Source organism: Carya illinoinensis, chromosome 1, assembly GCF_018687715.1.
Source record: "Carya illinoinensis cultivar Pawnee chromosome 1, C.illinoinensisPawnee_v1, whole genome shotgun sequence".
NCBI lineage: Eukaryota > Viridiplantae > Streptophyta > Magnoliopsida > Fagales > Juglandaceae > Carya > Carya illinoinensis.
This window is the reverse complement of record NC_056752.1, coordinates 54,122,296-54,140,667: the sequence shown is the minus strand read 5'-3', so window position 1 is coordinate 54,140,667 and position 18,372 is coordinate 54,122,296. Positions and strand designations below refer to the sequence as shown.

The window sequence follows — 18,372 nt, the reverse complement described above, 5'->3', positions numbered from 1 at the left end:
AAAGAAATTGCATCAACTCGTTTTCAGGTATAAAATTCTATTGTCTACGATAATTTTAATTCATATAAGAGTTGAAAAGGTTGTCTGTCTATATGTTATGGGGTTGATGTGCTCTTTATTTTATTTCTTCATATTAAGAAAGGAAATTTATTTATAAGTTTTTTATTCACAAAATATATTATTGATGTGAAAGTTTGTCGCATTTCTTAGAATTAATTTTATTATTGTGATTATTATTAGGATTATAATAGATTATATAACAGAGGTATATGTTTACATCAATTTAATTATAAATAATATTATGAATTATTTGGATAGTGAGATGAGATGAGATTGTTTTAGATGAATATTAAAAATTAAATAAAATATTATTTTTTAATAATATTATTATTTTAATATTTAAAAAAATTAAATTATTTATTATATTTTATATAAAAATTATAATAATAATAAAATGATAGGAGATATTTTCTTATCTTAACCTAACTGCACTGACGTTAAATAAAGAAAATGGCAGCGGGAATATTGGACGGTTTGAGTCTGACTACAAAACGTACTTGTCGGATTGACTGACTACTAAGGCTCTTTGAAAATTCATAATTGACTAATAAGTATAATTGATCCAACAAAGCTGGGGGCCCACACTCGAAAATGAAGTTTTCAATCGGCCACGCAGGCACTCTATAAAAGTTGATCATTCGCTAAAGCGGAATGCTAGTCATGCAGATGAAGACTTGTTAAAGCGACATTCCGAAGTTGCTTTTACTACGCAATGAACTAGGCTACTAGGCCATTCGGTAACAACTTGGGCTGGCCATTTGGGTTGATTCGACGAGTCTGCTTTGATAATGCACAAGGATTTGGATTAGAATTCTTTAGCGGTTTAGAAAATAAAAGCGAATTAATGTACCTGTTTAAAATTCCATCCTTAATTCAATGAGATATATTATATACAAGTTATTTTTACATATTTTTTTATATGTTTCATTGATGTGATTAGTCAAAATAATTATTTTATGTTAAAAAATAATAATATAATTAATTATATTAATATAATATATAAAAAATATATAAAAATAACTGTATATAAAACTTTTATAATTCAATATATAGCATGATAGATACAATATAGAAAATTACTCAACGCACGCAAAATTCAATGCGCAATTTTATGTCCTTCCAGACGGCTTGAAAACGCGTGGGAAAAATTACCCCTTTGATGCTGCTAAAGCACATTCCAACCAATGCCTCAACTTATCGTAAATCCATTAAAAAATTTGTAATGTCAAATCATGTGTATGTTTACTGCCCCCCGTTGAATGAGTAATGATACATTTATATTATATTTCACAACACATGTTATAAAATAAGAGTACTCTTATAAAATGATGTTAAGTCTTTTGTAAAATATTTTACAAAAATACCTCTTATTTTAAAATATTATTATATAAAATATTGTAAAAACTAAAAAGTGACGTCCCAGACAAATTCCTAATACCACATCTTACTATTGTCGGTTGGACTTCAAAGCAGATCTGAAGTCAATGTCGTCTCAAGTTAATTGTATTAGCTAGGAATATGAGCTATATTGTTGATTGTCTTATGGATATGCATTGTAAATTTGGGGTGAATTGTGGACTTTCGCTGTCTCGATCAGCTCATTCATCTCTCTCTCTCTCTCTCTCTCTCTCTCTCTATATATATATATATACATATATAAAAAAATTTATATATTATATTATTATTTCATTTTTATTTTATTAAATATGATGTAATACATTTATCATTATTGAATGATCATTTATTGTATGTATTTTATCATCTAATAATGATAAATAAATTACTTCTTATTTAATAAGATGAAAATAAAATAAAAGTGTAGTATATAGTATTATTCATATATATTGACGTACATAATATATTACAATTTAGGACACTTTTGGATCGGGATTGGGCCTCTCAATTATAAATTCATTCCTTTGAAATAAATGGAGGAAGCACGAACTAAAGTTTTTAAAATGGGAAATGATAAATTTATAATTATTATACAACTAGTTTACTACTTTATTACATTTAATGAAGGGTAGATAAGTAAATTTGAAACAATCTTCTAATGACGTATCACAATTATATTAATTGATTTAAAATAAATTATAAACTAATTGTAAAGTAGTTGTAGGTGTATTATTACCCTTTTAAAATTCTTTTAAAAATTTTCAAAAAGCAAAAATCAAAATTATTTAAAAAATAGAAAGGTCATTGGATAGACAGTACGCTGGCTGGCTAGTTATGACCAACGGGCCGTGGTGATAGTCTTTGACTTATAAGGGCCGTTCTGACGCATTGAAGTTCATATAAATTAAGTTCAATATATATGTATGAGGAGATTGCGAAAGTTTTAAAAAGTTGAAGGGCGAACTTGACAATTCGACACATCGATTATAATGTCCATACAAATTATATATATATACGTATACGTATATATAGCTAGCTAGATAATTTTAAGTAGTAAGTACATATACTTATTTTAGTACTGATTTGGTGTGGAGTGTGGACGAGCTGGAGACACGCAAATTATTGCAGCATGCATGCATATAATAAGTTCTGAGATATAAAATATGAGTGGTAGCTAGGTAGAGTAGAGATCAGGGCTGTTAATTGTCATGAATCAATGCTCAACTCAAACCATGTGGAATCGCTGGATTTGGATCCACAGAAATCGGCGTGAATTAAGTACGATCGTCGAGACCGCAGGCAGGGGGCAATTATATATCCAAAGCTATCTCCTCCAGGGAAATAAAAATAATATTCTAGCTAATTTCGCAACTTGTATAACCTCTTCTAGCTACGACGTTTGCCATCGAAATTTGGAGGAACTAAATCTTCAGTTAAATAAATTACCCGCCCCTTCAAATTTCATGATCACCGATTCACCTTTTTTAATTTTAAAAAATAATATTTATAGTTATATAGTATGTAAATGTGATCGTTTAAAAAAATGAGCTAGTAAATATGAGACACATAAAAAGATTTTAATTTTTTAATAGTTTATTCAACTTGTTTGTACATTCTGTGACAATGTGCATAACAAGTCGGGCTGGAAGAAGGAATTATTCCAGTCTACTCACGATGGTGATTCAGGTATCAATACAGTGCTATTCACATTTATCTATAAAATAATAATAAATAACCAAATAATAAATAAATAAATAAAGATACTGATTTACGTGGTTTAGCATAAAAATCTAAGTCCATGGATTATTTGGAAAAAAAAATCACTATGATAGATAATTTTATAATTTCTCATGATTTCACATATCACTCAATACAATGAAGAAAGCTAAAGTTTCAGGAGGTTGAAGATTATGATATCTCCCTTGAAAAAGATTTGGTGGAGTCGTTATGTGTGGTGAAGTTTGTACCTAGAGAGCTTGGGGAGAGTTTTCTCATTTAATAGAGGTCTATTTTCTTAAAGTAATTGAATCTAACTTATCTTGTGAAGTATTTTCCTTTTAGAAATTTGAGATAACTACTTTTGATTTATCTCTTCTTTGCCTTATCTCTTTTTTGTATCATCTCTTAGTTTTATTTATTTCTTTAGTTTCAATAATAGGTTTTCAATGGGTTGAATCCAATAAATTTTGTTCCTAAAATATTGCATCCGTTTTAAGTTTCCACCCTTGCTACTTTTCCATTTATTTTTTGGCCGGTGTTATCCGTACTTAATACTTACATAGCTAGATTTGGGGCTGATCCAGTAATACTCATGCATTCGGCTGCAAGAGTACTTTTTTTTTTTTTTTTTTCCTTTCAATGCAAGATTGGCTGCAAGAGTACTTGATAATATCTATATTCACTTGCTAATTTGCCGTGTTCATTATATTTCACGGCCGGTTATATATATATTAGTCTTGATAATATCTTGTAAATACCGTACATAGATATATTCGTGATGAATTATATATCCGCTCGTGTTGTCGCTGTCATATAATGCAGATGGCTAGCTCTAGTTGTTGGTCAAAATCGATGGGCATCCACGAAATCATTCAATATTAATTAAGAACAATTAGAGAATACACGAAACTGGATTTTTCCAAGATTATAAAGTTTCAAGTGGTACTGCGCGTCCAAAGTCCAACTTGAAAGGATATGATCGATCTTGCCGTTTAATTTTCTTCAATTCCTTTCCTACACCACACACATATAATCCGAACTTTGACTAGACGAGTACAGTTTATTGATGAATTTTGTTTCATCATGTGTAAAATCACCAGTACTACCTACTTATTACGTACTGTGTGTTCTATTATAATTATAAATATATATTTTTATATATATCAATACTTTTAGTACTGCACGCGTGTTGATGGCAGAGTTTCGTTATATTAATGTTGCGTTTGATGAATCAATATCAATAATGTATCAACTGGATAATGTCTTTTAATTTTAATTGATTAATTAGCCGTATTTCTTCGCAAGAGGCAAAAACCTTGCTTGAAGTGACTCGTGACTTTGTATTTAAAATGGCAGTACAGTCTCCAGAGAAGTGAGCGAAAGACTTGATTGGCAATAATCAAGTAGCGAGTGAGAAAGGAAGAAAGAGAAAGGGAAAGAAATATGGTGGTTCCCGGATGCTGTGGAAGTGGGGGCGGTGGTGGAGGCCGGTTTGCGGACATGAAGAGCCTTACCCTCCAAGTGCTCCTGGGGCGGAGATTCATGATGTTCGCGTCTCTTTTAATCATGAACACTGCTGGCTTGAGCTACATCTTCGGCCTCTACTCTGGCGAGATCAAGTCCAAGCTCGGTTATGACCAAACCACTCTCAATTTGATCAGCTTCTACAAGGACCTGGGCGCAAACATCGGCGTCATCTCCGGCCTTATTAACGAGATCACACCCCCGTGGGTGGTCTTAGCTATGGGCGCGTCTTTCAGCTTTTTTGGTTACTTCATGATCTGGCTCAGCGTCACCGGAAGAATCGCCAAGCCCCATGTCTGGCAAATGTGTTTGTATATATGCATTGGCTCCAATTCCCAACCTTTCGTCAACACTGGAGCACTTGTCACCGCCATAAAGAGCATCCCTGAAGGCCGTGGAGTCGTCATAGGTGTTTTGAAGGGTTACACGGGTCTTAGTGGCGCAGTTATCACGCAGGTTTACCATGCTCTCTACGTCGATGACGCCAAGTCTTTGATTTTGCTCATAGCGTGGCTTCCTTCTGCTATATGTCTGGTTTTCCTTCGAACCATTCGGCTCATCAAGGCTACTCGGCAGCCAAACGAGATCAGACTTTTCTATAATTTCCTCTATATCTCGCTTTGTCTTGCGGGGTTTTTGATGGTGGTGATTATAGTAGAGAAAAAGGTCGACTTCACACAAAGCGAGTACGGAGGAAGCGCAGCCGTGGTGCTTTTCTTGCTGTTCCTCCCACTTGCCGTCGTTATTATGGACGAGTATAAGGTTTGGAAGAGCAAGAAAGAAGCTCTGAACGATCCCGGATCATTGAAAATTACTACCGAGGAGGCAACCCCGACGAAAAGCCCTGTTCATCCACCACAATATGGCACTTCCACAATTTCGCTTGCGGAACCAGGTGCTGAAAAAGAGCTTTCTTGTTGGAAGACTATGTTTCAGCCACCGAATAGAGGGGAGGACTATACAATACTACAAGCACTTTTCAGCATCGACATGTTAGTGATTTTCATTGCAACAGTTTGTGGTCTTGGGGGCTCATTAACGGTGATAGACAACTTGAATCAGATAGGAAGTTCCTTGGGATACCCGAAGAGAAGCATAAGTACTTTTGTGTCTCTGGTAAGCATTTGGAACTATCTCGGACGTGTCGTCGCAGGTATTGCCTCGGAAATGTTCATAACAAAGTACAAATTTCCTCGCCCTCTCATCCTCACACTAATCCTCCTTTTATCCTGCGTGGGTCACCTCCTAATCGCCTTTAACGTCCCGAACGGCATCTATGTGGCATCAGTGATTATTGGGTTTTGTTTTGGTGCACAATGGCCACTACTCTTCTCAATAATCTCCGAACTTTTTGGGCTTAAGTACTACTCTACGCTGTTCAATTTTGCGGCGGTGGCTAGCCCAATTGGGTCATACTTGCTCAATGTGAGGGTCGCTGGGCATCTATACGATAGGGAGGCAGAGAAGCAGATGGCAGCGTTGGGGCTCAAAAGGAAGCCCGGGGAGGACTTGAACTGCACTGGGGTCGACTGCTTCAAATTGTCTTTCATTATCATAACCGCCGTGACCTTCTTTGGCACACTTGTTTCGTTCATTTTGGTGATTAGGACTAGGAAGTTCTACAAGAGCGACATTTACAAGAAGTTCCGAGAGGACGCGAATCATGTGGTCGAGACTGAAACCGAAATGGCTGCAAAAGGTACTCATGTTCAACGGACAGAATTAGCACCGCGTAACTAACAATAATGAAGGCCGCATAGGGACAAGGAAGAAATTTGGGAGCCATCTATGACCCATGGATCTTTATGTCCATAACCGACAGTTTGGTCCTTTTGGATCACTATATTTATACTTCTTGTGATGTTGTCATTTAGCCTCTTTTTTTTTTTGGCCTTTTTATCCTGCAAAAGTAGATCTTGTGTACTTGTTTTACATGTTTATGAGATTTCAGGGGTCGATTTTACGATTACATCATGATGCATGCATGACGCTAGCTCCTAAAAAAAGTAATGTTCTGTGTCAAATATTTCATATCCGACAGCCGATATTCTAGTACTTGACTTACAACGATATGCGTATATCGGTTTTTACACATGGAATACCTGTTGATTCCAAAGGCCAAGTACTTGCTGCCATAGAGAACGGAAAAACTACAAGAGAGATCGATTTGGATTCCTGTAGTGTAACCCTATGATTAGGTAATCAAAGCCCGATAACGCCTGATCATGAGACATACTGTTGTCATTGTTAACTGGCCCGGCCACATTAATCCATGTAACCCAGAGGCAAAACAAAACGACTTAAATGTCTGTTGACATCTCTTAAAATTTTTGCGGTCTCACTGTACTTAGATATTGTTATAAGATTGAGAATAATCATTATCACTCTGTACAATCTGCTTTTATTTTATTTTGTTATGGGAAATATTCTTTTAAAGTTAAAAAAATTTAAGTTGTAGCTAATTAATTAAATCTAAATGAAGTACTCTCTATATTGCCTCATTTTGGATATAAAATTCTGTATTAAATTTAGATAATTCAGATTATTTCAGATCATACATACATACTACATGATCAGTAGATTCAGTAACATGTCCCATCAGCAAAATTCAAATATCAATTAGCTAATAATAAAAAATTATTATTATTTTTTGGACAAACATTTTACAAAGAACTTGGAGAAGTCAAGTACTCCTAACATACCCTGTATTACTCATTCATAAAAGAGGCTCTAAACTCTAAAGTTTAAACCCTCGAATATGTTTTAAGGGTTCTCTCTGATCAATGAGACGCCGTAATTTATAAAAATGAAAGCGCACAAATTTTATAAGACTGGTACCGGATTTCTTAGTAAGCATTATAAACGATAAAAGTTTCTTATTTTCAAATGATATATGGGAGACATCATTAAGCACCAATATATCATAAGACGTACATTAGAATACTGTACTTTTGCCTCCTCACAACCTCTCATGAGACGATAATCAATTCCTAAATGTTCAAGTTGTAGCAATTTTAATTCTTTAGCCAACGTTGATCAGATTAATCCATTAACCACATCTGCATATATATATATATACACACACACACATACATATATATATATATCAAAGTTTTAAATTTTGTACCTACCGGCCGGTATTTCTTGTATCGGAATAGTGACTGGTACAGAAAATATATATGTTTCGTACCGAGTCAAATACTGGCCGTCTTAGTATGGTTTGGTCAATACTAGCTGGTTTCAATGTATCAGCGAAATTAGTAAATTTTTATAATAAATATAAAATTTTCGATTTTTTTCATAATTTTTACTCTAATTTTCACACCTAAATATTATTTTCTTATATTTTTTTTAATTCTCATTTCTCGAGAACTAAAAATCAAATCCATACTCTCATTTCGTGATAAAAATGAGTGATTATTTTTTTTAAATAGCTGGACTAAGAGCTTAGAAATATTATTGAGTTTTATAAATATGTGTTTTTAACTTTTTAAGACTTGTATTGATACTATTTTGAAATATAATTTATTATATATTGACTATCCCGCAACTGTATTAGTATCAAAATATTTTTTTACAGTGCCCTTAACTGAAACGGCTACTAAAACGATATTCAAAACTTTGACATATATAAATAAATGATATTTACAGTCTTAAAGTTTACAGTCTCCACATATTTCCTATAAAAAAAGGGTAAATATGTAAAAATAAATAAATTATTTTTTAATAATAATCACTAATTTTTTTTAAAAAGAATACGTGAAAACTACACACATTAAGGCTATATATAATATTACCTCTATATATATAATGCGCGCCCGAACTGATGGCAGCATGCAACAAATGTCTGTTCGTTTGAGAGGCAACAAAAATTAAATGTTAGTATTTAATTTAAGGAAAACACTAATTTGCCTTTAAAAAGTGGTTGCTCCATTTAACCGCTCGTTAATTTTTTTATTTAATAATTAAAAAAGTGATTTTTGATGTATTGATATATTTTTTAATTTTTTTTAAAATATTTAAATCTATTAAAAATTAATTAAAAAAATAAAAATACCAAAATGTTGTAGCGGTCAAATAGAGCACCGCCACCGCTCTAAATTTAAATGGTCTTAGCGGCATTAGTTACGCAACTTAAACAATAGCCGCCCGGCAACTAATTTGAATTTTTTTAATTTCTTTGGATTCTTGGATCGAACGGTCAATTGGAATCGTATTTAATTAATTAGTCGGTAACAATTATTTTTGAGTATATCAAAGAAATCCAGCTTGACGAGACGACCTCGAGGTTCCTGATCATCAAAGTGCATCCATGGGACTTCCAATTCTTAAGGAAAATAAAGTCTTTCGGAGGTTTATTAATTAGTTAGTATCTTATAAAAGAATCTCATGATCAACTGGAAGTCATGAGGACCGTTGGCATGGCCGGGGCGCCGGTGTACACCCACGAACTAGATGATCTAGATACTCTAATGAACAGTCGATCGAATTGTTGTAAAGAACTCTAATTTATAACCTGATCATGATTTAGCGTGCATGAAACTGGCTGTTTATAAGTTGTTTTCATTCCTTTTGTAAGATATTGGTGAATCATTAAGGAAAAAAAAATAAAGAATTCTGTAGTGAAATGATCTGCACGCCCATGTTGAAGATTATTTCATAACAATAATATATTATCTTGATTTGACTTTCATAAGAATCATAACATTTAAAATATTTATTTTATCTTATTTTAACCTAATTTTTATATAAATAAAAATGTATATCTTGTATTTAATAACAGCTGAGAAAGCAAAGATGTAACGTTTAAAATCTCTTTCATTCTTTCTCTTTTCTTCATCTTCTTTTATTTTATATTTTATTTTCTATCAGTACACACATGCATCTTTACTACTCTATTCAAATTAAGTGGTTGATAACTAATTAAGAAAACCATGTCATTAACCTTGAAAAATACATAAAGATTCAAGACAGATTGGTTGGCCACGCGTGGGGAATATTAGAAAATTAATTGAGAATAGATCAACGTGCATGGGTCAACAAGCAAAAACAATGAAGAATATATCAAAATTATTTTACGCAAATATGCATTACAAGCACAGCTATGTGTCACCACCTAGGATTTTTTAGAGAATTTCCTAACCTTCTAGAAGCCTCCAAGTCTTTTGTAATCTTGTGGAATTGTGTAGAGTCATCTAGAAGGGGCGTTATAGACAATTTAGAGTAGTGTTCTAGAAAGGGCGTTATAGACAATTCTAGAGTAGGAATCTAGAAAGTTATTTACCCTTGGATTGATGACAAGTGTCACAATCCTAATCATTCTTTGTACCAAGAGCTCCCTATAAATAGAGGGGCTCTCATTTGTATAAATCACCAAGCAATAAGAGAAACAAGTTCTCTAGAGCATCTCTCTCTATCTTCTCTCTCTAGTTTGTTCTCTATTGTCTTGAGTCCTTTAGAAGGCTTACTTAGGAGCTTTGTGGGAGAGAAAGCCTCCTAAGGCCGCACGGGTCGAGTGAAGAAATTCTAAATCCGTGACAGTTGGTATCAGAGCTATCCAGGTTAGGATGGCGGATCCAAGTGAGATCACCATGGAGGTCCAGGAGACAAGAAAGAGCAAGAGGTCGAAGGACTCAAACTCATCTATGGAGTCTCGTCTCGATGGGATTGAGAGGGCCATGGCCAAGATATTGGCCAAGATCGAAGAATGGGATCAGTCTCACAGGGAGGTGAGCACCCTCGACAACACGGTGACCAGGATGGAGGTGGCGGTAGCGGATGTCAGGGACCGACTTGACATCGTGGAGCAAGGTATGGAGGAGCTAGGATTGGAGGGACAATCCGAATCGCTCAGGGAGTCCATTCTGAGCACCATCCACCCTACCATCGAAGCACAACGTGTTGAGAACGTTGCTTTCCAAGACCGGGTCTTGGGGGAGCTAACAAAACTCCAAGGACAAATGGAGGAATACCGCGTCGGTCTAGAGGAGACCAAGGCGGATTGGGCTATATGCAAGCGTGCAGTGGCCAATGGGGGCGTCGTCGGAGCTGGGATGATGGCGACACCAAGGGTGGATACCCCCAAACCAAAAGAGTTCGATGGCAAGTGGGATGCCAAAGAACTTGACAACTACATGTGGCACATGGAGCGCTACTTTGAAGCTTTGAACATGCAAGACGAGCGTGTCAAGGTACGTACTGCTTCCCTCTATCTTACTAATCTTGCTGGTACTTGGTGGCATCGTAAGCATAGTGAGATAGAGAAGGGTACTTGCTCCATTGATTCTTGGGAAGAGTTCAAGCGTGAACTCAAGAGGCAATTCTATCCCGAGAATGTGGTTATCCATGCGCGGAAGAGAATAAAGGAGTTGAAGCACACTTCTTCTATCCGCAACTATGTTGAGGAATTTTCTGCCCTCATGCTTCAAATTACAAACATGAGTGAAGAAGATCTCCTCTTCAACTTCATCGACGGTCTCAAATCTTGGGTGGCTCAAGAACTCAAGCGTCGTGGAGTCAACGACATCTCCACCGCCCTGACCGTGGCAGAGACCTTAGAAGAATTTGAGTACCATAAGAGTGACAACTCTTCAAAACCCAAGTCTTCAAAGGATAATCACACTAAGGGTGGGGGAGCGAAGGGGTTCAAGCCTCCACAGTATAAAGATCGAGGTGACAAGCCTTCAACATCAAAGGAGGGCAAGAAGGACTACTCTAAGGACAAAAAGCCAAAGGATGCTTGTTTCCTTTGTAACGGCCCACATTGGGCTAGAGATTGTCCCAAGAGGAAGGCCCTCAACGCTATGTTGGAGGAGAAGGAAGTTCAAGAGAAGTCGCACCTGGGGTGTCTACAACTTCTCAACTCTCTCAAGGCAAGCACGAAGCCAACCACCAAGGATGAGTCTTTGATGTTTGTAGAGGTGTTCGTTAATGGGAAGAAGAGTCACGCCATGGTCGACTCAGGAGCTTCTCATAACTTCATTAAGAAGGAAGAGGCCACACGGCTAGGGATTCCTCTTAAGAAGGGTCAAGGATGGCTAAAGACTGTGAATTCTGAAGCCAAACCCCTTGATGGCGTAGCTCACGGGGTGGAGCTACAACTTGGCACTTGGAGAGGCATGGTGGATTTCTCCGTCGCTCCTATGGATGATTTCGACATTGTGTTGGGGATGGAATTCTTGAGACAGTTCAATGTAGTGTCTCTTCCCCACTATAACTCGGTGTGCATCTTGGAAGGGTGTCCATGCATGATACCCACCGTGTCCAAGCCAAACACCACCCAGCTTCTATCCGCCATGCAATTCAAGAAAGGATGGAAGAATGGCGAGGTGTCATACTTGGCTTCTATGGAGGAAGGTGAAGTGAAGATTTCCTCCCCTCCACCCAAGGAGATCCAAAAGGTCCTCAGGGACTATGAGGATGTCATGCCGCCAAAGTTGCCCAAGCAACTACCACCTAGGAGAGAGGTGGATCATCAGATCGAGATGGAACCCGGCGCCAAACCACCCGCCAAAGCCCCTTATCGCATGTCACCTCCAGAGCTTGAAGAACTAAGGAGGCAACTTAAGGAGCTACTTGATGCCGGATTCATCCAACCCTCCAAGGCACCATACGGGGCACCTGTGTTGTTCCAAAGGAAACATGATGGGTCGTTGCGGCTGTGCATCGACTACCGAGCTCTAAACAAGGTAACCATAAAAAACAAGTACCCTATTCCTTTGATTGCTGATTTATTTGATCAACTAGGCCATGCAAAGTACTTCTCCAAGCTTGATCTAAGATCGGGATATTATCAAGTAAGGATTGCAGAAGGAGACGAAGCCAAAACAACTTGTGTAACTCGCTATGGGGCATACGAGTTCCTAGTAATGCCCTTTGGCCTCACAAATGCTCCAGCTACTTTCTGCACGCTCATGAACAAAATCTTCCATCCCTATCTTGATCAGTTTGTGGTAGTCTATCTAGATGATATCGTCATCTATAGTTCTACCCTTGAAGAACATGTGGAGCATCTAAGGGTTGTTTTCCGTGTCTTAAGGGAAAACAACTCTATGTCAAGAAGGAGAAGTGCTCATTCGCTCTAAACGAAGTCCATTTCCTTGGCCACAAAATCCAAGGTGGAAAACTCAGCATGGAGGAGGGAAAAATTGAGGCAATCAAGAAGTGGGAGCCTCCCACTAAGGTTACCGAGTTCCGATCCTTCCTTGGGCTTGTCAACTATTATAGGAGATTTATAAAGGGATACTCCACAAGAGCATCCCCCCTCACCGACTTGCTCAAGAAGAACAGGGCCTGGGAGTGGTCATCAAGGTGTCAGGAAGCCTTCGACGATCTGAAGACAGCCATCACGGAGAAACCAGTCATGGCCTTACCAGATTGTACCAAGCCTTTTGAGGTACAATCAGATGCATCAGATTTTGCCATAGGGGGAGTTCTCATGCAAGAGGGACATCCCATTGCATATGAGAGTCACAAGCTCAATGAGACTGAAAGGAGATACACCGTGCAAGAAAAAGAGATGATGGCCATCATCCATTGCCTCAGAGTTTGGCGACACTATCTGCTTGGCTCCCATTTTGTGGTCAAGACAGACAATATTGCCACTAGTTACTTCTAAAGTCAGAAGAAACTAAGCCCAAAGCAAGCTAGGTGGCAAGACTTCTTGGCAGAATTTGACTTCGTCTTGGAGTACAAACCGGGCAAGGCCAACCTCGTTGCTGATGCATTAAGTAGGAAGGGTGAACTTGCTGCTATCACTCAAGCTCAAGGGGAGCTACTCGATGTGATCCGTGAAGGCATAGAGCATGATCCCTTAGCCAAGAACTTGGTGAACATGGCTAAGGAAGGGAAAACCAAGAGATTTTGGGTAGAAGACGGTCTTCTCTACACCATCAGGCGGCGAATCTATGTTCCAAAGTGGGGAAACCTACGAAGGAACCTTATCAAGGAATGCCATGATTCCTTGTGGGCTGGACACCCGGGCCAACGACGTACTCGAGCTTTGCTGGAAGCTTCCTACTATTGGCCTCAATTAAGAGATGAGGTGGAACTCTACGTGAAGACTTGTCTTGTGTGTCAACAAGACAAGGTGGAGAATCAAAGTCCTGCAGGATTGCTAGAACCACTACCCATTCCTTCTCACCCATGGGAAAGTGTGAGTATGGATTTTATAGTGGCTCTACCTAAATCCGAGGGTTGCGGTACCCTCATTGTGGTGGTGGATCGATTCTCTAAGTATGCCACCTTCATCGCGGCTCCTAAGGATTGCTCAGCTGAAGAAACTGCAAAGTTATTCTTCAAGCATGTGGTGAAGTATTGGGGCTTACCACGGAGCATCATTAGTGATCGAGACCCTCGCTTCACAGGAAAGTTTTGGTCAGGACTATTCAAGCTTATGGGGTCTGCCCTACATTTCTCTACCAGCTTTCACCCTCAGACAGATGGGCAAACCGAGAGGGTGAATGCTTTGTTGGAGTTGTACTTGAGGCACTTTGTGAGTGCCAACCAATCCGATTGGGCCAAGTTATTGGATGTCGCTCAATTCTCCTACAATTTACAAAGGAGCGAGTCCACAAACAAGAGCCCATTTGAGATTGTAATGGGACAGCAGCCACTTACTCCCCAGTCATTGGAGACAAGCTACGCGGGGAATTGTCCGACAGCCTTCAAAGTTGCTAAGTCTTGGAACGAGCAATTGGATGTGACCCGTTCCTACTTAGACAAAGCAACCAAGAAGATGAAGAAGTGGGCTGATCAAAAAAGAAGGCACGCAGAGTATCGTATAGGCGACTTGGTGTTAGTAAAGATCTTGTCGAGCCAACACAAGTTCACAAGAAAGCTACACAAGGGGCTTGTACGACGCTATGAGAGACCATTCCCAATCATCAAGAAAATAGGGAAGGTCTCCTACAAGTTAGACTTACCCTCCAAATTCAAACTTCATCCAGTATTCCATGTCAGCTGCTTGAAGCCTTACCATGGCGATGAAGAGGAGCCAACACGAGGAGAGTCCAAGCGTGCACCATTGGGCATAACTACCACTTTCGACAAAGAAGTAGAAGAAATCTTGGCGGACCGTGTCATCAGGCGAAAGAGTCATATGCCACGCCAAGAATACTTGATCAAGTGGAAGGGATCACCCGAAAGTGAGACAACTTGGGAACCAAATGAGTCGTTGTGGCAGTTTGAAGATCACATCCGAAGGTTCCATGAAGACACCGCGTCGAGGACGTCGCGAAGCTTGGTGGGGGAGAATGTCACCACCTAGGGTTTTTTAGAGAATTTCCTAACCTTCTAGAAGCCTCCAAGTCTTTTGTAATCTTGTGGAATTGTGTAGAGTCATCTAGAAGGGGCGTTATAGACAATTTAGAGTAGTGTTCTAGAAAGGGCGTTATAGACAATTCTAGAGTAGGAATCTAGAAAGTTCTTTACCCTTGGATTGATGACAAGTGTCACAATCCTAACCATTCTTTGTACCAAGAGCTCCCTATAAATAGAGGGGCTCTCATTTGTATAAATCACCAAGCAATAAGAGAAACAAGTTCTCTAGAGCATCTCTCTCTATCTTCTCTCTCTAGTTTGTTCTCTATTGTCTTGAGTCCTTTAGAAGGCTTACTTAGGAGCTTTGTGGGAGAGAAAGCCTTCTAAGGCCGCACGGGTCGAGTGAAGAAATTCTAAGTCCGTGACATATGGAAGCAGTAAACAAGTCTCCACCATTATCTTAATTTCCCTTTCTTTTAAAATCCATATATTGTTGATTATCATGATCAAGGTCTAAAAGACCAGTAAAACTATATATATAATATGCCACTTTCCAAGTTGCTATATTAAAATAAAGTGATCGGGCTCCGGGTCAGATACGTTCAGTGTCCAGCAAACGCCATCTCTTTCTCTGCCAGCTTAGCCTCCTCCCGGAACTTTCTGTAAATGTCACTATTGTAAAATTTCCTGGTCCTAATCACCAGAGCGATGGAAACGAGGGCGCCCAAGAATGTCACGGCAGTGATTATAATGAAAGACAATTTGAAGCACTCAACCCCAGTACAATTCAATGCCTGCCCAGGCTTCCTTCTGAGTCCCAAAGCAGCCAGTTGCTTTTTAGCCTCCTTATCGTATAGATGACCCGTCACAATCACGTTGAGTACATACAGCCCAATCGGGCTAGCCACCGACCCAACATTATACAAAGTGGAGTAGTACTTTAGGCCGAAAATCTCAGAAATTGTAGTAAAAACTATTGACCATTGTGCACCAAAACCAAACCCGATTATTACTGATGCAACGTAGAGACCTCCAGAGTGATGAAATGCGACTAGAAGGTGACCAACACATAGAATTAGAAGGATTATAGTGAGCATGAGAGGCCGAGGGAACTTGTACTTCTTTAAGAGAATTTCAGAGACCAAACCCGCCATCACTCGTCCAAGATAATTCCATATGCTTACGAGTGAAACGAAAGTGCTTATGCTTTGAGGCGAGTATCCGAGAGAAGTTCCCATCTGTCCCAAATTGTCTATCGCCGTTAGTGCACCACCAACGCCGGTAATCACTGCGAAGAATAGTATCAACATGTCAATGCTGAAGACCGCTTGTAGTATAGTATAGTCCTCTCCTCGCTCTGGGGGACTAAATATGTTTGTCCAACAAGAAACTTGCTTTTCTGTGCTCGGCTCGAGGAGCAAATTTGGTGAGGCAGGAGATGCTTGTGGAAGAGGTGAAGGCGTTTGCACGTTTGGGGTCTCGGTGATTACTTTCAGCTGCGAACCATCTTTTAATGTCAATTGCTTGCTCTTCCAATGCCTATACTCTTCCCTGATAGATACAGCAAGTGGTAGAAAGAGCAGGAAAAGCACTGCAGCTGCGCTACCGCCATACTCGCTCTGCGTGAACGCAACCTTTTGCTCTACTACAATCATAACCAACAGAAACCCAGAAAGGCCAAATGTAATATAAAGGAAATTATAGAACACTTGGAGCTCGTTTGGCTGATGAGTGACCTTCATGAGCCGAATAAAGGGTGCAAAAGCCAAATTTATGGCTGCCGGAAGCCACCCCACCAGCAAAATCAAAGACTTGGAATCTTTATAGTAGAAAGCATGATATAGCTGTGTTATAATAGCACCACTGAGACCGACATATCCCTTTAGAAGCCCTAGCACGACGCCTCGGCTTTCAGGGAAGTTCTTGATGCAGGTGACCATTGCTCCGGTGTTGGCAAAAGCCGTTGAATTAGCACCGAGGCAGATGTACAAGCACATCATCCATACTTTGGGCTTCGCCATCTTTTGGGTCACGGCCAGCCATATCATTAAGTACCCGAACAAGTTCATGAATGCTCCGACAGACAAAACAAACCACGGAGGAGTGACCTCGGCAAGGAGGCCGGAGGGGACGCCGACGTTGGTACCAACGTCCTTAAAGAAGCTGATCAAATTGAGTGTAGTCTGGTCGTATCCGAGCACCGACTTTACGACACCGGAATACAGTCCGAATGCATACGGTGTACCGGCGGTGGACATAATGATGAGAGAGGCGAACACCATGAGCCAAGGCCCATGGAGGACTTGGAGGATGACGCTCTTCTTACTAGCCATGGCCCCTCCACTGATTGGATGTGATAGCTCTCTCTAGCTCTCTGAGTCGTAGCAAGACTCTTTACGAGCTTGTTATGGTGTTACTACTAACAATACATATATAGGCCAAGTGATGAGAAGAGAGGAGAGATTCAACTTTCATGATCTATCAGTTCAATTATCATCTATGGGTTTACGTAATTTATAATTTAATTATATTTTCCAAATTAATATATATCTTCTTCCTTCGGCGAAATAGACTGGAATCAAAGCGACAATTATATATTTATGAATTTAAGAAAATTTCAACTGATCTTACGTACGCACCATACCATTAGTCCAGCTTTCTTCCCATAAATTATTCAGGATAATTTATAATACATGTAGCTGGTATTAGCAAACAGACATGACAGTTTACTTTTGATTTTTTATTTAAAAAACATGATATAATGCATGCAATTATTTACTAATCTATTTGATCTTAATTTCGATGTGAATTAGTTCCGAGATTGCAGGGTCAAACCTTCAAAAGGCTGGACTACATGCAGGGAGGCTTTAACTGCGCTATCAATATACTTCCGAAGACGAGGGAGGGTGGAGATATTTGTTTTTTAATCATATATATATATATATATATATAGATATAAGCTGCAAAAAATAAAAATAGCGGAATTCCAACGAAGAGTTCTTTGGAAATATGAAGAATTGAACTGTATATGCATTACATTAGATGCACGTTCAAGTCATGCTACAAGCATTTACATCATTCAGTCAGCTTTTAGGATGATTCTTTTGTAGGATCCGGTGCCACAAAATCCATCAAACAGATCAATCAAATCCGAACACGTGCAACTACGCAATTTCCACGGCATCATGTTTCGAGTGGGATACGGTCTAAATAATAAAATTCAATTGTGATCAATACAAACGAAGGTGCATATATATTTCCCAATTCCAGCCGGTGTACGTGTTGATGACGATTGATGATCTGCAACATAGAGAGAGTCAGAAAGGGTTCTTTGGCGCGGAACCCCCTCCTATTTTATATGATGAAGACACAAAGTCATTGATTTTCCTAATGCGATCTCTTCTGATGGCCATA

At 38.8% G+C, this 18,372-nt stretch overlaps 2 protein-coding genes across 2 annotated transcripts; one reads left to right on the top strand and one right to left on the bottom strand.

Annotated features, from left to right (window-relative positions):
• Window positions 1-4,430: 4,430 nt before the first annotated feature.
• Window positions 4,431-6,667, top strand: LOC122288343. The gene has a single exon (XM_043095558.1). It carries the CDS (start codon window positions 4,618-4,620, stop codon window positions 6,436-6,438), a length of 1,821 nt encoding a protein of 606 aa, XP_042951492.1. The 5' UTR covers window positions 4,431-4,617; the 3' UTR covers window positions 6,439-6,667.
• An 8,733-nt stretch (window positions 6,668-15,400) lies between these two features.
• LOC122288327 lies at window positions 15,401-17,346 on the bottom strand. Its single transcript, XM_043095557.1, has one exon. The coding sequence runs from the start codon at window positions 17,289-17,291 to the stop codon at window positions 15,561-15,563; it is 1,731 nt and encodes a 576-aa protein (XP_042951491.1). The 5' UTR covers window positions 17,292-17,346; the 3' UTR covers window positions 15,401-15,560.
• Window positions 17,347-18,372: the final 1,026 nt, after the last annotated feature.